The sequence below is a fragment of the Daldinia caldariorum genome (assembly GCF_022478825.1).
Source record: "Daldinia caldariorum strain CBS 122874 unplaced genomic scaffold F4812scaffold_7, whole genome shotgun sequence".
NCBI lineage: Eukaryota > Fungi > Ascomycota > Sordariomycetes > Xylariales > Hypoxylaceae > Daldinia > Daldinia caldariorum.
This window is the reverse complement of record NW_025953043.1, coordinates 46,721-68,708: the sequence shown is the minus strand read 5'-3', so window position 1 is coordinate 68,708 and position 21,988 is coordinate 46,721. Positions and strand designations below refer to the sequence as shown.

The following is a 21,988-nucleotide window of genomic DNA, read 5'->3' as shown; positions in this document are numbered from 1 at the left end:
CTCCCTTACATCTTCGCCCTAACAGTGCTGCTTGCAGCCTTCACCCTCACTCATCACCACTACCCCTCCTTATTCTCATCATCCCACTCATTCGCTTCTTCTTTTTCTTCTTCTTCTCCCCCAACCGCAGAAGCGAATATGGCGCAACATTTCCGTACCGTCGCTTATTTCGTCAACTGGGCCATCTACGGTCGTAAACATAGGCCGCAGGATCTGCCCGCCGACAAGTTGACGCATGTCTTATACGCCTTCGCCAACGTGCGCCCGGAGTCCGGCGAGGTCTATCTAACCGATACCTGGGCGGACACGGACATCCACTGGGAAGGCGACAGCTGGAACGACGTCGGCACCAACTTGTACGGCTGTCTCAAGCAGCTCAATCTGCTCAAGCGCAGGAACCGCCAGCTCAAAGTCCTTCTTTCCGTCGGCGGCTGGACCTACAGCAGCAACTTCAAGCAGCCCGCATCCACGCCCCAGGGCCGTGCCAATTTCGCCAACTCCTGCGTCGAGCTGATCAAAAACCTGGGTTTCGACGGTATCGACGTGGATTGGGAGTATCCCCAATCCCAAGCCGAAGCCGCGGATTTCGTCGCCTTGCTCTACGCCGTGCGCGAAGCCATGGACGCCTACAGCCGCACCTTACCCACCCCGTACCACTTCGAGCTGACGGTGGCCTGCCCGGCCGGCGCGCAGAATTTCACGAAGCTCGACATTCCGGGCATGGACCGGGTGCTCGACTTCTGGAACCTGATGGCGTACGACTTCGCCGGTTCGTGGGACTCGGTGGCGGGACACCAAGCGAACCTGTACCCGAGCGGGTCGAACCCGCGCGCCACGCCCTTTAGCACCGTGGCCGCTGTGGATTACTACCTGTCGCGGGGCGTAGCGCCTAGCAAGATCGTGCTGGGGATGCCGCTGTACGGGCGCGCGTTCCAAGGCACAGAAGGTTTAGGCCATCCATACAGTGGGGTCGGCGAAGGAACTTGGGAGAACGGCGTGCACGACTACAAGAAGCTGCCGCTACCCGGGGCTACGGAGTATTTCGATCGCGAGGCCAGGGCTAGCTATTGCTACGAACCTCAGACACGAACGCTGGTCAGCTACGACACGGTGGATATGGCGCGGACGAAGGCGTGGTGGATCCGCGAGGAACGACGGCTAGGCGGCGCCATGTGGTGGGAAAGCAGTGCCGACAAGGAGGGAGGGGGAAGCTTGATAGGGAATGTGGTTGATGTACTGGGCGGCCCGGGTGCGCTGGATCGCAGGCCGAATTTGATCGAGTATCCGTATACCAAGTACGATAATCTCAGGGCAGGGTTTCCTAATAATTAGGACAGGAAGCACTGGGTTTAGAAGCATAGAGGCATAAGCAAAAGGAAAGGGAAAAATGATGCCTATAGGCTAGTGATGAACTACGTGGGTTCAACTCCAATGAGATGTAAGATGTTGGTCTGTTAGGGTTGTAAACATCTACGATGGATAACTGGTGGTTTGGCAGATACGAATGACCTGCGTACCTTAGGCACAAGCACATTAATCGACTTAAGTTGTAACCAGTCTAAAATTCAAAGAAAACAAAACAACGGTGGTAGATCTTGCGCGAATGAATTCGTATTCATGAAAACTGAGCTAAGTCATCCATGTTCTATCATGATACCCGTAAGCTCCATTCCATTTTTCCGAATCCTTAACCATGATTACTCCAGGCCGAACCAGTAAGCATTTACTGCTTGTCAAAGACGTAGGTAAGGTGGCACAGGCCACAGTATTGTCGGTCCTGCATAGCAGCCATGAAGACACCTGCACCGCACTGTTTGAATAGTATTAGCAACTGACTCGTCGTAAATCTTATCTTTATTTAATTTTTTTCTTCTTTTTTTTTTTTGGAAGGGGGGTACGAAAAGTAATAATAAATTAAAACTCACGGTCTCGGAAGGGCACTCGCGGCGGAGACGCTCGATCTTTCCGTCGCCGTCAACTTTGTAGTACTTGAGAACGGCTAACTTGGTCTTCTTGCGCTTGTGCTTGATCTTCTTGGGGGTGGTGTAGACCTTCTTCTTGCGCTTCTTGGCACCACCACGCAGGCGGAGCACAAGGTGGAGGGTGCTCTCCTTCTGGATGTTGTAGTCGGAGAGGGTTCGGCCATCTTCGAGCTGCTTTCCGGCGAAGATCAGTCGCTGTTGGTCGGGAGGAATTCCCTCCTTGTCCTGAATCTTAGACTTGACATTGTCGATGGTATCGCTAGACTCCACCTCAAGGGTGATAGTCTTACCCGTGAGGGTCTTGACGAAGATCTGCATGATTGCCTGCTCAGGGAAATTAGTTATTAGAACTGAATGCTACCATGCTATGTGAATGCTATCGAGGGTGGGAAAATGGGCGGGGGGTTATCTGCCATGCGCATCGGAATGCGACAAGGCATCGCAGCCACAATTTTATCACAACGTGTAGAAGCAATTGTTATGATATCCAGAAGAAAGCAGAGTGATATCATGGTTCTCGTTATGAACGAAGGCTTTCAAAAAAGAGAAAACCAAAAGGGAAAACGTACCTAGACAATATCGCTATTGCCGTCCTAAGCAACCAAAGGATAAGTTCAGTTTGGAGAAAAGAAAATGTAGGAGGGGAGTTAGAGAATCCAGAGACCCTCTAAAAAAAGATATGGGAAGTACAATCCGAGTTATCTGGTGTGGTGGGTCCCAGAAATGCTTAGGTAATTGACAATTTGAAAACTACCGGTAAAATCACGTGCTAGGGTTTCTTATCCTGCTTGCCCTGTGGCGTGGCACTTAATTGTAGCGGTAGCGTAGTACCTAAGTCCCCTCTAAACTGGATTGATTACCTACCTAGGTACCTCCTACATAGGTAGTACATAGTAGTGGGGCCAACCCTCTAAACGAATTTTGGACCCGGACAAAGTTGCGCGCACTGAATTTCAACACAGAAGAAAACAACTCCTCCAATCCACCAGCCAACCTTTCTCTTCTCGACAACTTCCAACCAGAAAGTCTGTACGTGTGAACCTCTCCCGCATTTCCCACCTCCCACCTTCGGCCTCTCGCCTTTTGCTTTTTGCTTCTTACTTTCTGGGCTCTTGACTATCGCAGTTCTAACATTGCAGGACAATACAGAACACCGTCACCATGGTCAAGAAGAGAAAGAACAACGGCCGCAACAAGAAGGGCCGCGGCCACGTCAAGCCCATCCGATGCAGCAACTGCTCGCGATGCACCCCCAAGGACAAGGCCATCAAGCGCTTCACCATCCGCAACATGGTCGAGTCTGCAGCCATTCGTACGTCTTCACCTTTCGATCTATAAAATTATTATTATTGTTTTTAAGAGAGAAGAAGAGAGAGAGAGAGAGAGAGAGACAGAACCCAATTCTGACTGACTTGATTTGTTTTTAGGTGATATCTCGGACGCCTCCGTCTTCGCCGAGTACACGGTTCCCAAGATGTACCTCAAGCTGCAGTACTGTGTCTCTTGCGCTATCCACGGCAAGATTGTCCGGTACGTCGTCCCCTTAGGAGACCGACTACGCGCTCATCTGAGGGCAGCGTATGCGCCTGAGATGAGCCTTGGTTGAACCTCGAACGAGACAACTCCTATCTCCCCTTCTTTCCCCCTTCGATATCGAATCGCAACCCGCTAATAAGTAATTTTACAGTGTCCGATCTCGTGAGGGTCGCCGTAACAGAGCTCCTCCCCCGCGTGTGCGCTACAACAAGGACGGCAAGAAGGTGACTCCCACCCAGACTGCCAAGGTTGCCTAAATGCTTTTCGGTGTCTTGGGGAGTGTTAAGGGTCTGGGACGATGAATCGGTCATCGGAAATGGTTTCACTTGCATGAAGAAGAAAAAACGGTTTTCGGTATGATTACTATCTCAGATAATGACTTACGAATAGAAGTCATATTGCCATGAAGTAAAATAATTGCTTTTGTTAATCGTGCGTAACTGCGGGTTTTGCCTTGAGTGGACTTGATCAGAAAGTATATTTTCGTATTCAGTCTAAGTAAAACAGCTTAACTATACGACTAATAAATAACTTGACAAACCTGGCGACTGCGGTAACTTGGTCTTGACCTATCGTGATATTACTACTTAACCTAGTATTTCTCACGCAGTCTCTCTATGCGCGTAGCCGGGAATAAAAATTAGCATAACCCTCGAGATAAAGTCTATATGTATTAATCTGGAATAAAAGGGATTATTACCTAATAGGTATAGGAGAAAAAAAGGGAAAAGAAAAGAAAACCCTCCACCTGTCACCAGACTGAAATGTGGGAAACAAAAGTGAAAAAGGTTGGACGAGCAGGGAGTCGAACCCTGGACTTCTCGCATGCGAAGCGAGCACTCTACCACTGAGTTACACGCCCTAAGTATGAGGGGGGAAAACTTGGTAGTTTATTCCTTGTTACTTATCAGACAAGTTGCTAACAAAGCATATATATATAATATACCTTTACAATTATACATACCCCTTAACCACCCAGGTAGGTTCTTGAAAAATCTATCCACAATAACAAGCTTCATATTTTTTCACTTCATGAAAAGGCATGAGAAACAAACTACGCGTCTTACCTGATGAGCTGGAACACAAGTCCATCTCGCACAGGCCGCAGTCTATCCAATATATATCTAGGTTATCTCAAACCTGAAGGGCGTAGCAGAGGACGACATGCTCACGCCAAGATACTGGAACATAGAGAAGAGGAACCAACCAAAATGTATAGGTAGGTAATCATTCATATTTCCAAATAAGCTTTACTCAAGCGCGCACGTGGATATTCATTTCGTTCCGCGTCAACCATTCATCAAACCCGTGACAGACATCGCGTTGACCATCCGCCCAAACATCCGTAGCCCATTGCACTTCGCTTCTACGCGCCCCGCGCTATAAGCGCTCATTAACACGAGCAATAAATATCATACGTATTCTAAACGAAGCCATCAACCCCATCCATCTATTCTCTCACAATTCCCTCCTCAAACCACGGTCTGGCCACCCTGCTGCTGTTGCTTCGCCATCCCGCCGCGAACGATAAAGTCGCGGTTCTCAATCGTCACGCTCTTGGTCATGTGGTTGACTTTATATACACCAACTAATCGGGCTGCGAGTTCAAACATGTTGTTACGAAGCGAGATGACTACGAACTGCGCATTCTTGGTCCGCTCCTTGATGTAATTGGCCACGATAGATACCTATTTATGTCGAGGTCAGTAAAAAAAAGAGTACATGGAAACGAAAGGTGGCTCACGTTTCTGAAGTCCAAGGCAGCGTCGATCTCGTCCATGACATACAAAGGCGTCGGCTTATAATGATGCAGGGCAAATACCAGCGCCAAGCTTGACAACGTCTTCTCTCCACCGCTGAGGTTGCTAATATTCTTCCAGCTCTTCTTCGGCGGCATGACGGAGAACAAGATGCCTTCGCTGAAAGGATCCAGACTGTCAACGAGCTCCAACTCAGCATTACCGCCCATTGTGATCATCTGGTACATTTCCTTAAGCCGGAGGGAGATGGTGCTGAAGCCTTCCATGAAGCCCTCCAGCCTCAGTCGGCGCAGGTCGTCACAACGCTTCTTGGCGGCGTCGCGTTGCTGCACAGCACTTGCTAAATCGGAAGACCGAGCTGCATGCTCCTCGACTCTACGGCGATACTCCGATAGGACGCTGACATCCACGTTAACATTTTGCGTCTTTTCTTCAAGTGCTGCAATCTCGGCTTTTAGGGTCTCCTTATCCATATCTTGCAACTCATCCTCTGTGAAGCGCGGTAATTCCTCTGGCTGCTGTTCCTGCTCCTCTTGCTCCTCCTCTTCTCCCTCATCTGGACAGTCAGATCGTCGGCCCTCCTCGCTTTCCGCTGCTTCCTCGCCTTCCTGCCTAGCCGGCTTCTTGGTTGCTGGTGGCCCGCTCAAATCGCTGACGTTCTGAAGAACAAGCTTTCCCAGCTTCTCCTCCCAGTACCGCAGTCGCTTCTGGTTTTCGACCAGTACTTTCTGGTTCTCCTCCAATTTATTACGCATTTCTATCTCAACCGCGCGCGTTTCGTTGAGTTCCGATGTTTTCTCGTCCAGTTCGGATTTTAATGTAGAGAGTTCCTTTTTCTTTTCTGCCAACTCTTCTTCCGCCTCTTCTACACGAGCGTTCAAGGACTCGGACTTGCTACCTTGATTCTCGACTTCCTCTTCCAACTTCTCAAGGTCGCGTATTGCAGCTTCTAACTCCTTGGTGGCCTTGGCGTGCTCTTTCTCAAGTTTTGCCTTTGACTTCTCTGCTTTGGCCTTCTTTACTTCAGCGTTTGACGTTTCCTCGTTATGAGAAGCTATCTCTTCCTTGATAGCATCGACCTTGGCACGCTGTGCGCGAAGCTTCTCTCCACCAACTTCCATTATCTTGTCCTGGAGCTCCTTAATCTCTGCCTCCACACCTTCCGTTTCAGCGTGGAGTTTTGATACCTCTTGATTTAATTTGGAAATCTCCTTTTGCAGCAAGGCGACTCTGTTATCATCAGACTGCGATGGTTGATGTTCCTTGCTCAGCTCCTTGATACGCCGCTGAGAGTCTAGGAGGTTCTTCTCCGCACTCTGGATCTCTAGACCAATTTTTTGCATCTTGGTATCTAACTGGGGAATCTGATCTTTTAGATACCTTAAACGAGACTCAAGTTCTCGCTGGTGGTCCTGGAATTCTTGAAACTGCTGCTCAATGGCGTCACGGTCGTTTTCAAGTTTAGTGACTTGCTCCTTAGTCGTGTCAGCCACGAGCTTGCTTGACATCAACCCTCTTTTAACAGTATTGCCACCGCCAGACATGGTACCACTCTTGTCGATAAGTTCTCCATCAAGTGTGACCACTCGCCATCGTCTGGCGCCGTAAGCAATTCGGTTTGCCTGAACTAGGTCTTTGGCGACTAGAGTATCTTTCAACGAGTCGTAGAAAGCAGGGCGGAATTTTTCTTCTTTAGCTTGTATCAGGTCGAATAGGCGCGGAGCATTCTCAGGTGTTTCGATAGGTTGTAAATCGTACCTACGAAGCTTATCCAAGCATATGAAGTTACCTCGCCCAAGGTTGGTCTTGCGAAGATATTCGACACACTGCCGACCGGCTTCAATCGTGTCAGTAACGAAGGAATCGAGGGATGGACAAGCCGTAGAGATAGCAACGTCGTATTTCTCATCAATCGTACCCAGGTTTCCGAGACGACCGTGAAAGCTATCGATCCGCCCGGATTCCTTCATTCGCATTAATGCAGTAAGCACATTACCTCGTGTCTGAGTCTGAGAAAGACTGGATCGCGCTTCTTCGGCTTTTTGTCGAGCATTCGAAACCTTTGCCCGAGCCTTAGGCTCCATCTGGGCCAGGCTTTCCAGGTCAGCTACGACCTTCTTTGCTTCTTTCTCCAGTTTAGCCTTTTCCGCCTGGCACTCCTTAAGCTCTGCCAGTTTCGCTTTTCGACTCTCTTCGATGTTAGCAATCTTTGTCTGCATCTCTTCAAGTGCAACAGCGCCAGAATTGGCCTTCTCTTCTAGAATGGCCATTTCAGACTCTGCGACAGCAATCGCAGACTGCTTCTGATTAATCTTTTCCTTCCAAGGCTCGAGGGACTTCTGTTTCGCGGCGATCTGGTCCGAGAAACCTTGTGTCTTGCCTTTTAAGCTGTCCCGTATCGTTGCAAGTTCCGCCTCCTCTTTTTGCACACGTTGTTCAAGAGCTGCGATCTCTTCGGCACGCGAAGCAATCTCTTCAGTGCACTGTTCAATAGTTTCTTCAGCTTCTGCTGCAGATTTTTCAGCAGTCGCAATCGTCTTCTCTAGTTTATCCTGCTTGTCAGTCAAGAATTTGCGTTTCTCGTCAAACTTAACTCTTTCCTGCTCAAACTTTGAGGCTTCCTTAACAAGAGACTGAACATGCTTTTCCTGTGCCTCAAATTCCTTGGACCCCTTAGCATAAGCCTTTTGCAACTGTTTAATAACGTGCTCGCTACCCTGGTGTTTCTCGAGTTCTGCATCAAGCTGAGCTTGCATCTGGCTGATTGCCTCTTCAGTAACGCTCACGTTATTGTTACACTCGCTGATATAGAGTTGATAGAGTGCCGACTGCTTGAGAGTTAAGTCGTTCTCGTCCCGGATAAAGGCTAAAGCTTTATTCTTCTTATCCTCGAGGCTGTTCTTCTCCTTTTCCACATGCTGAACACGGCCGCTCTTCTCCATACAGACTTCGTTAAGGGCTTCCACTTCCGCTGCCGCCTCTTCGATGGGCGTCTTATATTTGGAGGTACCAATGATATCTTCTAGATATTCTAGTAGACCGTCCTCGTGTTCATTGCCCGCCTTGGGCTTCATCTGAGCGATCGACTCAACCTCGCCTTGCAGGATGAGGAAACGCTTATGATCGAGATCAATTCCCCGGTCACGTAACAGAGTCGTCACAGTTGTGAAAGTAGACTCGCCTCCGTTTATATAGTATTTACTAGAATTGTTCTTGAATGCTTTTCTCGAGATGATGATTTGAGAGTTGGGAATAACTTCCGTTCCCCCACCGGGCTAAAAGTAAAATTAGCATGTTACCCTCGTCTGATACTATAGCATGGTAAACTAACCAGGTCCATGACCTCCTGGAAGTGAACAGCAACCTCGCAGTGGTCTAGATTTGGGTAGGCGGCGGAGTTATGGATCAGAGCAGATATCTTGCCCTGCCGCATCTTACTCGCCCTAAATCCAAAGACGAAAAGAAGCGAATCGATGACATTCGATTTACCGGAACCGTTGGGTCCTACCACCGAAGAGAAAGAGGAATGGAACGGGCCAACCTCTTGTCTTCCGGCATAACTCTTGAAGTTGGTCAAGATTAAGTACGTAATAACAATACGGGCTTTGGGACCTGTATCTTCAACGACGGGCACTGCCATCTTACGCGACTTCAGAACAATATCCATAGGCCTCTCCAGGACAGTGTCCATGGCCTTAATAGGCTTGACCTGAGTAATGGTCTCATCTGGATCTTGCTGTTGCTCGTTGACACTCTGTTCGGTGACATCAGCTTGGGGTGTGCCGTGGAGTTCGGATGGCTCTTCGGACCGAGCGGGTGTCGGAATACGGCGTTGACTATCAGGCGTACGCTCGGTCGTGGGCTCCTTGACGGGTGTAAGCTCTTTGACGACCTTGCGCGGCGCAACGCTCTTTCGTTTCCTCGGAGTGGCTTTATTAGGTGTCGGCTCTGGGCTGAGTATTGAGGTAGCTGTTTTATCGGGATCGGGGACTTGGCTTTCATCTATAGAGGGCTCCAAGGCGACGCTGGCAGTGCTCTTTCTTGGTCGGCCCACGCGCGGTGTCGCAGGTACTGCAGATTTCCTTCTACTCTGAGTTTGACGCCGCGAAGTTCTAGCGGTTGATGTCTCCGGAGCAAATTCTTCTTCACTCTCCTCCTCCTTTATCTTTCTACTAGTGTTCGCGATGGCATCCTCTTCATCTTCCGATTCGATAATAGCTGTGCGTCGAGCCGCTGCGGCACGACGAGTCGGCCTTGTAGACATTGTTGTTCAAATTGGGTTATCGTAAAGGAGAGGAACGTATTAGTTGGGCCACATATAGTTATAATTGCAAAGGTTTGCCGAGTATCCGGTGTCGTCGTCTTTGATGTCAGTAACTGTTTGTCGCCGCAACACGTTTGACCAGATTGGTTGATAAATTGATAATTGATAACGGCAGGAATAAATTATGTGGTGCCTGGGTCTCGGGGTAGAAAGTAAACAAAAACACTGAAATAACTTTATCCCCCACACTGTATTGTACAGTACAATAGGTTAGGTTATGTACCTACAACAAACGCCCACCCTAACGGGCCTAACCCCCCTTCCCCCCACCACAATTGTACCTAGTACTACTAGTTACCTTGTACATACAATCGCCGGAATCACAGTTATTACTAAGAAAGTAATCAACAGCGCGTCGCAGCAGCTGCTAACAGCTATCCAAACGCGGTTAACATCTTATCCGATAAATCGCCGGCGCATCTGCTGCTGCATTTTTACGCCTCTTTGAAAGCTACAGCTCAAGTTACAACAACATCGAATAATCGTATTTACAAATAATACAACTCCAAGATTGTAAGCCTCTCCAATCGTCAATAAAATAAATCAAAAATAGAAAATAAAAAGAAGGAAGAAATATGCTAGACCCGTCCAAGTTCGACCGTATTTTCGGTCCTCTGGATCCTTTCCCTTACGACCGCAAAGTTACTCAACACCTAGAGGCTTCTCGTCGGAGTCTTGACGGTTCATTGTTCATTGACCGAGTGATGAAAGCTCTAAATTTATCCAAAGGTATATGCTCGTTTTATCCAGCATATTCCAGAAGTTTTAGTTAAATATTGACATTGCTCCTATGTGTAGCTACCAGTCAATACCCTCCTAAGAATAGCGACGCCCTTCGACAGCTATACAGCCAAATATGCGAGACTAAGAACGCTACCATCCACCACAAGCTCTCAGTGGTCTTTTATCTACTCCTCGATGTTGACGATCGCAATGGGTCTAACCGGGCAGAAACCCATGCCCAGCGTACCAGCATGCCTAAAAATTACAGGATCTTTATGAAGGGCTTATGGCACATGGACGCGCTGCAATTCGATCTCGCATTACAGTATCTTACACATCCGTCGCTCCAGCCCGATTTCGTCGACGATATTATCACCGTCCTCGTCCGCAACGCTAAGAATGGCGACTATAGTCTTCCTCTTGCCTACTACCATACAGTTCAACCTATCATCCAATCGTCTTCGGCGTTAGAGTTATTGTTCAACACCCTCGCGCGATCGAGCGTCATCGACGCCTTCCAATTTTCACGGTCGCATGCTGAGTTCATGCGTCGGCAACTTTTTAAGCGCCTCGTCCTCTCCGTGCTAGAATCCGCCCACGATGACGAGTCCGCTGAGAGGGCACTCGATTTAACTAGCCTGCCATTTGACGCCCAGGAAGAGCAGTGGTTTAGGGAATCCTTAGAGAGCGGCGAGGGAAAGCGATTGGCCGTGGCAAAGGATACGCTTCTCATGCGCCGGATTGCTGCTGGCCATGCTGGATTCGGAGGCGAAGCTGGTACTTGGGCTGTTGTTCTAGAGGGTGTGAAAACAGGAAGTGGTGGACGTGCACAGGCGTAAACAAGCCGAAATGGTTGGATTTTAATGATGAATTTGTGAATATCAATCACATAGCGCCGGCGTTTGGCTTATGTTGGAGCTTTCTCACGGAATTAGGGAATCCACTAATTAATAAATATATCGCCTTGGACTTTTACGTCAACGTCCAATTACACAGGAGACGTTATTTAACGTCTAAAATACCATTTTAATGAAGCTATATAATTAATGCTCTTTTTCCATCTTCATTATGTGGTAAAGATAAATCCAATCCAGCCGTCCCCAGATACATGAAAGCCAGTTATTAGATAAGTCAATCGATAGCCGAATATTTTGAACAAGGTACGCTTCTAGAATAAAATAACCATACAAATGAAGACAAGCTTGGGGATAGCACGAAGTACACGAGGAGGAAATGAAAGGCAACCAACCCCAAAACCCCAAAAGAAAAAGTCAGTAAGAATTAAATCATCAAAATGATGATGATCCACCACAAAAAAGAAACTCCGAATCGGGGAATCGAACCCCGGGCTTGACGGTTCCTACTATTTGCAGTAATGAGAGCGTCAAATGTTAGCCACTACACCAATTCGGATTGTTGTAAAAATCATATTTTTGAAATATATATGGGGAATAAAAAACTTTTTACGGCCTAGGTATTTATCTTAGTAAACTCAGACCACAATTCAGACAACGGGCTTCGCCTGCCATAAGCGCCTGTGGCGCCTCCCAAATGTATGGTTTATGTTACGAATCTTGGGGCCTGCGGCCCAAGATTAGGCCATGCGCAGGGCGCATGGGCCACCTTGAGAAATGGGAAGGACCTCCTTGTCTCGTGGCACCCTCAGTAGCGTAGTCTCGCGTAGCTACGCACCACTACGCTGAGGCTCTGCGCGTAACTATGCGTAGCTACGCGCTACTACGCTTATACTGACGATTTTCTATATAGATAGCTTCGTATTCCCACTAGGTAGAATCGTCAGTAGTTAATCTAAGTCATTCCTAAACCTTACCAAGTATTACATACACTTGAATCACGATATTAATTTTATTACTTTTAAACTAAGCTTTAACCTTATAATAGTTTAAAGCATAAATATAAAAAAAATAACTTTTAACGTATTATTATAATATTTTGTTAAAAAAATAACTGTGACGAACTTATATTTAAGTCCGTTAAAGTGTAATAATTAAAATTTTAATTTTAAATAAATAGTAATAATATAAGTTAAGTATTAATATAATATTAAAAACGTTTATTAAAAAAGCTTAAAGTTTTTCCCTTTATATAAGTTAAATATAAAATTTAAATTAATAGTTAAAAAAATATAAATAAATAATTAAATATATATTAATTTTTATAGTTTTAATTATTCCTTTTACTTTTTTTAAAAGTATTATAATATAGTTAATTTAATTAATTTATATGATTTAATTAAATTAATTAAATTATATAAAATTATAACCATTATTAACGTTTATCCGTTATTTTAAAGACCTTGTTTTTATTGCTTAAATTAATATGTTTTTAGTAAATATTAATTTGTAATATTATTTTCCTTCTTTTATATTCTTTGCTTTTAACGATTTTTAATTTAATAAGTTCTTTTATTTTATTTTTTTATCTTATTAAATTAAATTAATTTAATAATATTAAGACGTATTTTTAAATTATTTATTAAAGCTTATTGTTTAAATTAACGATAAGTTCTCGAAGTTTGTGTTATTTATATTAAAACCTTTAAATTTTTTAAAATATTTTATTTAAATTATAATTATTTTAAAAAGGTATTATGTTTTTTCGTAACTAGTTTTTTATTTTATAATTATTATGTTTAACGAACGAATTGTATTAATTATAACGTAATGGAAATAAACTTTATTAATTGTTTTATTTTTAAGCTTTTTTATTTAAAGGAAAAACGTAATAAAATTAAGGATAAGTTAATTAAATTACATAAAAAATTTCGGAAGTATTAGAAAAAAATATTATTTTTTTAAGAAAAAATTAATAAGTACTTAAATTATTTATATTGTTTAAGGTATTAAAAAGATATAATTAAGGATAAGGCTTTTTATATTTTATAATATAAAGAAAAATTAAATTATTTAAAGCGTAAAAAAGTTTAAAGTAAAGATGTTTCGGGCTTATTTGGTTTAATAATGTCTTTTAGTAATTATATTAAGGTTACTTCTTTTTAAAATAATTTTAATTTGAATTTAAATCTTTCCTTTTTTGTAAATAATTAGGATTTTTTTAATAGAAATTCTTAATAAGCTTTTAAGCGTTTTTAAAATATTTAATTAATTTTTATATAATTTTTTAAGTAAGTAGTTTTTTTATTTTATTAAATATTTTTTTAACTTTATATTTTTAATTAGCTTTAACGTTTAAAGTAATTTATATTAATATATCTTTTGGGGCTAATTTTAATAAAGAGATATAAAAAATTAAACATAATTTTATTTTTATTAATAATAATAATTTATAATTAATTTTTAAAATAATTTTTTCAATTTTAAAAAGTTTAAGTTTTTTATAATTTAATTTTTTACTTAATCTTTTAATTTTAATATTTTATTATAATAAATAAACTTTATTTCTTTTCTTAAAGATTAATTTTTTAATTTTATATTAATTATTATATTTCTTTATTTTAATTTATAAGAACTTAAGTTTATTTATTAAGTATTTTTATATAATAATAATTTATTCCACTGTGGCTTTTACTTTAAATATAAATATTTCTTTTATATTAGTTAATTTTATTATAATAAAATTATATCCGGTATTTACTTTAAATAAAAATAATTTTATATCTTTATTTATAAAATTATTATATGTAATCTTTGCTTATAGCAATAGTTTTACTTAATTATTTTATATTTTGTTAATATATATATGAAAATATTATTTTAGCGTTTAATTCAATTATTTTATTTATTTATTTAATTATAAATGGTATATTGTAAATAACTTTTATTTAATGCTTATTTTCTTTATTAAATTAATTTAGAATTTAAATATAAAGAATTTATTTCTATTTAAAATAATTTATTTTAATAGTTCGTATTTATTAATTATATATTTAAAAAAAGTATATATTAAATCTTTTACTATATTAAATTTTTTATATAATATAAAATATTTATATTTAATTAATTATCAATTATTATTTATATATTATTATAAAGTGTGTTAATTATAGGTTTTTTTAATAGTAATAACTTTATAATAAAGTTTTATATTATGGTTTTTTAAGTTTTATTTAATATTTTCGCAAGTTATATAAGCTTATATAGCTTATATTTAACTACTTTTATTTTATTGTATATATTGTAATTGTTAATTACCTTTTTAATTATTTTTAATAAGTTAAAAAAATTGTAATTCCGTATAATTTATTATATAATTTAAAAAATTCTTTAATATTTATATAGTAAGTGCTTATAGTATTTCTTAACAAATTTATGTTATAGTACTTTAAGTATATATACCTTTCTTAAGTAAGTAATTATATTTTTTCCTGTTTTAATTTCCGTAAGTAATTTCTTTATAAACATAATTATTTTAATATATATTACTTATATATTATTTCTTTTATAAAATATAATATTAAAAGGATAAATACTCTTTATTTATTTAATATAAGTACTGCTTTTTCTTTTATTATATTTTTTATATTAACATTATTAAGTTTATTAAATATATTTATTTATATATTTGCTTTTTTTATAATGTAAATTATCTTAAAGTTAAAATTGTTAAGGTATTTTATTTATCTTTAAATTTTAAGCCTTAGTTTCTAAGTAATTATTAATGTTTAAAAGTTATTATAATTAAAAAGGACTATAATAAGTTCTTTAATTATGCTAAGCTAGTATTTTTATTTTTTAAATATTATTATAATAATAAGTAATTCTTTATTATAAATTTAATATTTTATTTAAGCTCTTTTAAAAATCTTGGATAAATATATTATAAAGTGCTATATTTTATCATTTTTAAGTTATTTTAATATTACATTTATAATTATATTAAATCCATTTATATAAATTTATTTTAATTAATTTAATTTAAATAATTTTATTATTAAATTATTAATAATAACTTTTTACATTTTTTTAAAAGTTTAATTTACTTTTTAGGTTTATTAAAAAGTCCTTTTTTTATATAATAACTATAATAAAATCCATAATTTTATTAAAGCTTTTTATTAATTATTTACTATAATTAGTAAAATTATAAAATTATTATATAATAATATTATTATTTGAAATTAATTAATTTTATATTATTATTATTTTTAAATTTTATATTTTAAGTAATTAATTTTTTATATATTGTTAGTAAGTACGTACATATAGTAATAAATAATAAATAATGAAAATAATAATAATAAGGGTAAAACTAGTGTATTAATAATGTTTAAAAAAGGAAAAATTTATTTAAAGTTAATTAATAATGTAATATTCTTTATATAATAATAATGGGTATATTGTTTTTTCCTTTAATATTAGTAATAAAGTATTTTATCCTTAATAAGGTATTTATATGTTAATATTATATAATTATTACTTATTTTATTTTCTTTTTGCAATTAATTAATTACGAATTTAATTATATAATAAAAAAAGTCTTTAAAAAGAAACTTACGTTAATGCGTGCTTATATTAATTTAAATATATGTTAATGCGTATATGGATTAATTTGCATATAAGCTAAAATGCATATATGTTAATATATATTTATATTAATATATTATATACTTTTAAATTAACTAATACTTTTTTATTTAATATTTCCTGTTAGGGCCGGAACTGGCAATTAACTATAATAGTTTATCATTATAATAATCTAGTAATATTAGGGCTATTGCAGGTATTTAAGGCATTTTGTACGGAATATTGTAATTTAATTTTCTTAATTTTTATTATTATCTTTTAAATTGTTTATACTTTTTAAATTTATATAATAATAGGTAATAAATTTATATTAATCTTTAGGTAAGTGTTAAAGATTAGAAGAATTAGAATAAGGCTGTTTAAATTTACAGTGTTATTAATTACTTTAATAATTATTTAAAAATGTAATAACTTAAAGTTAAAGCTTTTAAGTTTATTAGTAATAATTTTATATATTTTATAAATAAAGCCATAATATCTTTTAACTTTTTTAATAGATTAATGTGTTTTTATTAGTATTTAGTAATAAATAATCTTTATTATTTATACTTTATTTTGGAACTTGGGGTTATTAAAGTTTGTCCCCGTATTATAAGAAATGATATCCGATGGTTTAAGGTAAATATTAATTTAATATTTTTTTAACGTTTTTTATGTTTTTTTAACAGTAATATTCTTTAGGAATTACGTTATTTGGAAATTAGTGGTTGCATTAATAATATATAAGGTTAATTATTTATTTAAATATACTATATTAATAATTATTTTATAATTAAATTTTATATTTAAGTTTTTTAAAGTAAATTTAAATTGTTAAAGAGTTTTGCCTTTAATTTAATAATAGTAATAAAATTTGTTAATTTTTTAAAATTATTTATATTAATGTTATAATTAACTTTATTTAAAAAGTTATATAATTTATTAATTAATAAATAATTAAAATGCGTATATAAATATTAAAATTTTATTTTTATAAAGTAAATAACGTCTTTTAGTTAAAATTATAAATATTTTTATTTTTTCAATATTAATTATTATATTATTCTTATATATTAATTAATTAATAATATTATTAAAATATATTTTTAATTAATTTATATCCTTTAATAATAATAAAAATAAAATATCCGATTTTATAATATAAAAGTTTATTTTAATAAAGGGGGTATTAATAATAATTATGTTAAATAACTTAATAAATAATTTGTTATTAAATTGGATATTAGCTTTTTTAATGTAAATATTATTTATTTTTAATTGTTTATTTAGATGTTCTTTAATAAGAGTTAAGTATTAGCTTTTTTTAATTGTAAATATTTGGGCTGCTTTTATATTTAGTATGACTTTTTAGAAAATGTTTTTTATATATTAGTTTAATATAAAGATAGTGTTAAATTTTGGGTTATTTAAAGGAAAGCAAGTAATGATATAATAATAAAATGTTTGGTTAAATAAGTACGTAATAATTATATATAAATTATTATTTTTATTAAAGTTTAATATTAAATGGGTTATTTTGTTTTTTTTATATTTAAATTTTAAGTTTAGGTCCTTAATTCTTTTATAATTTATTAAAAATATTATATAATTTTCTATTTTTTTTAACTTTCTTTCAATTATATTTTAAATGTTTAATGGATTAACATTTATCTTTTTTATATATTTAATATTATTGTTTTTATGTTTTAAAAAACTGTTTTATATTATATTTATTCTTTTTATTAATGTAATAATATTTGTAATTAATATAATAAATGTAGTTATTATTATTATTATTATTATTATTATTATTATTATTATTATTATTATTATTATTATTATTATTATTATTTATAAATTATTTTATTTTTTTTATTATTTTGTAAGTTTTAATGGACGTTTAGAATTTATTTATTAGGTTTTTAAAGTATGTTAATAGCTTGAAAAAAACATGTTATAATTAAGGTATAACTTAATAAACTCGGTATATTATTATAATAAGTTGTTATTTTCCTTTAAAATTAAAGCTTAAAGTTTTTTAATATAATAATAATTTATTAATTAAAATTTAAAATATTTTTATATTAATTTTCCTTTTATTTTACTTTTTTATTTTAATATTAAAAAAGATAGTAAAAATTTAATTATAATAATATTAGATTTTATTTTATTTTATAATTAAATATATATTTATAAAATATTACGTTTAAAATATATTATAAAGGAAATAAATAGCTGTTTTTTTACAAAAATAAATAAAAATATTATATGGAATTAAGTTTATTATATTTTTATTATATAGTAAATATTGTCACGAACTAATAGACCGAAAAGCTATTCCGTAATAAGAAGCGGGGTTTTACGATATTAGGACCGGAAAAACCCTCGGAATACGTAAAGGAAAATATTAATCTAGTTGATCCGGTGGATTTTATAAAATCTAACATTAAATTTAATAAAATTAACTAAATTTATTAGATCTTAAAATAACAATAGCCTTAAGGATAATAAAAGGCTTATAAGTATTTAAAACCATTATATATTTAATTATTTATTTATATTTTTTTAATTATTAATTCAAGTTTTATATTTAATTTATATAAAAGAAAAGACTTTAAACTTTTTTAATAAACATTTTTAACGTTTTATTAATATTTAACCTATATTATTATTATTTATTTAAAATTAAAACCTTTATTATTATATTTTAACGAATTTAAATATAAGTTCGTTATATTTTAATAACTTTTTAATTAATACTATTATTAATTAAATATAGTATAAGTACTAACCTTAATAATAATATTCTTTTATTTACTTAAATTAATTATAATTTATTTATTTCAAAATATTTTTTAAACAAATTCTTTAAAAATTAACTTTTAATAAAAATTAATTAAATAAAATAATATAACGAATTTAACATATTACCTTTTAATTATATTTTAAGATTAATTAATAATACAATTTTAATAAAGATTAGGTCCTAAATAAGATTATTAAAAAAAAGGTAAAAAAAACCACTGAAATTATTAATAAAGGAAAAAAAAAAGCCTAAATTAAGAAAAATAAGATAAACTTTATAAAAAAAGAACTTTAAGAAGCATATAAAACTTATTAAGCATTTAAAAAAGAAATAAACATTTTAAAAAAAAAATTAACCAAATTTAAAATTAAAAAAGACAATGATAATAATAATAATAAAAATCCTAATTTATATCTAATATAATAAGACCTTACAGTCCTATTACTATTAAATAAAGGATTTAAACCTTTTTTATTATTTAAATACAATAGTACTATAAATATAAAAATTTGATTTAATGTAATTAAACTTTATTTAACTTTCTTTCGAATTAGCTTTAACGAAAATGAACATAAGGTCCTAATAGTATATTAGTACTTTAAGGGCAACGCTCTTAAATAGCTTTAACCTATTATAAATAACCATTTAAATAAAATTTAAGAAAAGATAGAAAAGTTTAAATACATTTTTAATAAGTACTTTAATTTTAAAAATAAAATATAATTAATATTTAAAAACTTATTTAAAAAAGAAAATACTTTTAAAGTTATTTAAAACCTTAAATAAATTAAAAAAGCTTTAAAATATATTATTAAATTTAAATAATTAATAACGATAATTTAATTTTTTAAAAATATTTAATTTAATTATTTTTATAAAAAATTAATTATATAAATTAAAAACGAAATTTTAAAAGAAAAAAGATTTAAATATATTAATAAATATATTAAACGCGTTATTATTTACAATAAAAAGTTGTACAAAAGGTTTAAAAAAAAAAGATTAAGAAATTTATTTTTACCTATATTAAAAAAGAGTTTAAAAAAATAAGCTTTAATACCATTAAAATAAAAAAACTTAAGAAAAATATGATTAAAGTTAAATATTATAATTATAATAAAATAAATTATATATTTAAAAATTATAAAGTACTTTAGAGGCAATTTAAAGTATTAAAGGGACGATTAAAGCTTTAGGTTACAGGAGTAGTATCTTTAAGAGCATTTAATATTTAAGTTTCTTAAATTATTTAAAATATTGAAAATTACATTATTATTAATAATTATTATTTTTAAAAGAATATTTATAAATATAATTATTAGAATTACTTATATTATTTTAACGAAAAAAAGAAGAAGATAAGAAATTAATTTATATTTTAATAATATTTATTATTTATTAAAATTAAAAGAAAATGGAATATAAATAAAAATTACTTATAAGAAATGTTAAATTATATTAAAGGATAATATAATTACAAACTAGAGGTTTAAATATTTATAAAAATTATTAAAAATAATTTGTAAAAGAAATTTTAAATAATAACTTATTAAAATAATTATAATAGAAATAAGTTTAATAAAGTTATAAATTTTATTAATAAATAAAAAATTGTAATAAAATAATAAAAAAATAAATGGCTTTTTTACAAATTAAATAAAATAAAATAATAAATAATAAGTTATTAAATATATAATAATAATATTATAAATATAAATTTAGAATAATTAATTAAAAATAATTGTACTTATATTTAAAAACAGATTGCTAAGCGAGAAAAGAAGTAAAATAAAAAGTTTTATATATTTCCGATAAATTAAGTAATATTAATCCTCTTTATTATAACCTTTGTTTAGCTGTAAAAATTAAAGATATAATATTTTTTAATTATTAAAGAATTATAAGAATAAGAAATTATATATAAAAAAAGAATTTATTACGTAAATTATTAATAAATACCTTAAAATATATAAAAAAAAAGTATTAGTTATTAAAACTAATTTAAAAGTAATAAGAAATAACATCCTAAAAATAATATATTTTTTACAAAAAGTTATTAAAATTAAATAATCTTTAGATATAAATAGATAAATTCCTATCTTTAACATTAAAAAGCTTAATTTAAGATTAAAGATATATATGTATAATTTGTAATAAAACTTAAAATATAAGAAATATTATAAAATATTTTGGATTTTATATTTTTACAATTGTTATTAAGTACATAACTTAATTAAAAAAAATATAGGATTTTGACTTAAATTAGTAAAAAGATATTTATTTATATACAAATATATAAATAAATAATATAATTTTTAATATCATATTTCTAATAAAGGATAAGCTTTAAATTTATATATATTATAAAAAAACATAAGAAAATTGTAATTAATATAAATATAAAATATACATAATCCACAAATTTATTGCTTTAAAGAAATATATAAAAGAATATAAAAATATAAAAGTACTTAATAAAACCTTTATAAAACTTATTAAAAAGTAATAAGATTAACTCGAAAAAAAAGATTTAAATAAGGAAAATATCTTTATAAACTTTAATATAATTAAAATTATTAATAATTACTTATATATTATAATAAAATAAAAAGATTAGAAATTTTAAACGTTAATTAATTATAAATATTTAATAAATATTATTAACTTAAATATAATTAATAAATATTTGATTAATTATTAAAAAAAAGAATTATTATATTGAAAATTAGTAATTAATAAACGGCTAATTGGATATAATAAAGGATAAATTAAGCGAAAAATTATAAATCTCCTTATCCGGATTTAATAAAAGGATTATTTAATTTCTTTTAATATTGTGGATATTTAATACAATATGATTTTAAAAAAACCTTAATTAAAAATTAATAACTTAAAAATAGATTGGCAAAAGAACATTATTAAGTAATTATTATCAGAATTAAGTACGGAAGGTTATAAACTTAAGTATTAGAAAGAGGCTAATTTAGATAAACTTAATACAGTAACAAAAAGGCACATATTTACGGCCTTTAAAGAAATTTATAAAGTAATACTTTTATATATATTATAATTTATAAAATTAATTAAAGAAATGAAATAATAAGAAATAACAAAAGGAAAAATTAAAGTAATATATAATAAACTTATTAACATATTTAAAAAATATTAAAAGAAATACCTAAAATTATTCGTTAAAAAATTAAATACTAATATAAAAGTCCTAAATTATAGATTTTATAACTATAAAATAAACTTTAAAAAAGAATAACTACCTAAATTAAATAAAGTATATTTATTAAATATAAATAAATAAAAAACATTAATTAAAATTATTAAACGAAAATTTGAAAAAGGATATATATAAAAATCAGATT

The 21,988-nt window shown here is 32.4% G+C and overlaps 5 protein-coding genes and 2 non-coding genes across 7 annotated transcripts; 3 read left to right on the top strand and 4 right to left on the bottom strand.

The window, feature by feature from the left end:
* Window positions 1-138: 138 nt before the first annotated feature.
* Window positions 139-1,332, top strand: F4812DRAFT_450846 (glycoside hydrolase family 18 protein; the record flags this gene model as incomplete). The annotated part of the gene is made up of 1 exon (XM_047936140.1): window positions 139-1,332. One exon carries the CDS (start codon window positions 139-141, stop codon window positions 1,330-1,332), a length of 1,194 nt encoding a protein of 397 aa, XP_047790473.1.
* A 195-nt stretch (window positions 1,333-1,527) lies between these two features.
* On the bottom strand, window positions 1,528-2,720 carry F4812DRAFT_356981 (ubiquitin family-domain-containing protein). Its single transcript, XM_047931789.1, has 3 exons — window positions 2,552-2,720; window positions 1,926-2,309; window positions 1,528-1,810 (listed from the first exon to the last, which is right to left on the bottom strand). Exons 2-3 carry the CDS (start codon window positions 2,298-2,300, stop codon window positions 1,724-1,726), a joined length of 462 nt encoding a protein of 153 aa, XP_047790472.1. The 5' UTR covers window positions 2,301-2,309; window positions 2,552-2,720; the 3' UTR covers window positions 1,528-1,723.
* Window positions 2,721-2,764: 44 nt separating this feature from the next.
* On the top strand, window positions 2,765-4,065 carry F4812DRAFT_425776 (40S ribosomal protein S26E). Its single transcript, XM_047933952.1, has 3 exons — window positions 2,765-3,294; window positions 3,410-3,512; window positions 3,670-4,065. Exons 1-3 carry the CDS (start codon window positions 3,144-3,146, stop codon window positions 3,773-3,775), a joined length of 360 nt encoding a protein of 119 aa, XP_047790471.1. The 5' UTR covers window positions 2,765-3,143; the 3' UTR covers window positions 3,776-4,065.
* A 243-nt stretch (window positions 4,066-4,308) lies between these two features.
* F4812DRAFT_t72 lies at window positions 4,309-4,380 on the bottom strand. Its single transcript has one exon. It is a non-coding gene; the product is annotated as a tRNA-Ala (tRNA).
* A 131-nt stretch (window positions 4,381-4,511) lies between these two features.
* On the bottom strand, window positions 4,512-9,778 carry F4812DRAFT_425774 (RecF/RecN/SMC protein). Its single transcript, XM_047933951.1, has 3 exons — window positions 8,610-9,778; window positions 5,263-8,553; window positions 4,512-5,206 (listed from the first exon to the last, which is right to left on the bottom strand). The coding sequence occupies exons 1-3, from the start codon at window positions 9,540-9,542 to the stop codon at window positions 4,991-4,993; spliced, it is 4,440 nt and encodes a 1,479-aa protein (XP_047790470.1). The 5' UTR covers window positions 9,543-9,778; the 3' UTR covers window positions 4,512-4,990.
* A 47-nt stretch (window positions 9,779-9,825) lies between these two features.
* F4812DRAFT_425773 (nuclear pore complex assembly-domain-containing protein) lies at window positions 9,826-11,362 on the top strand. Its single transcript, XM_047933950.1, has 2 exons — window positions 9,826-10,331; window positions 10,401-11,362. Exons 1-2 carry the CDS (start codon window positions 10,178-10,180, stop codon window positions 11,162-11,164), a joined length of 918 nt encoding a protein of 305 aa, XP_047790469.1. The 5' UTR covers window positions 9,826-10,177; the 3' UTR covers window positions 11,165-11,362.
* A 285-nt stretch (window positions 11,363-11,647) lies between these two features.
* F4812DRAFT_t71 lies at window positions 11,648-11,738 on the bottom strand. Its single transcript has one exon. It is a non-coding gene; the product is annotated as a tRNA-Glu (tRNA).
* Window positions 11,739-21,988: the final 10,250 nt, after the last annotated feature.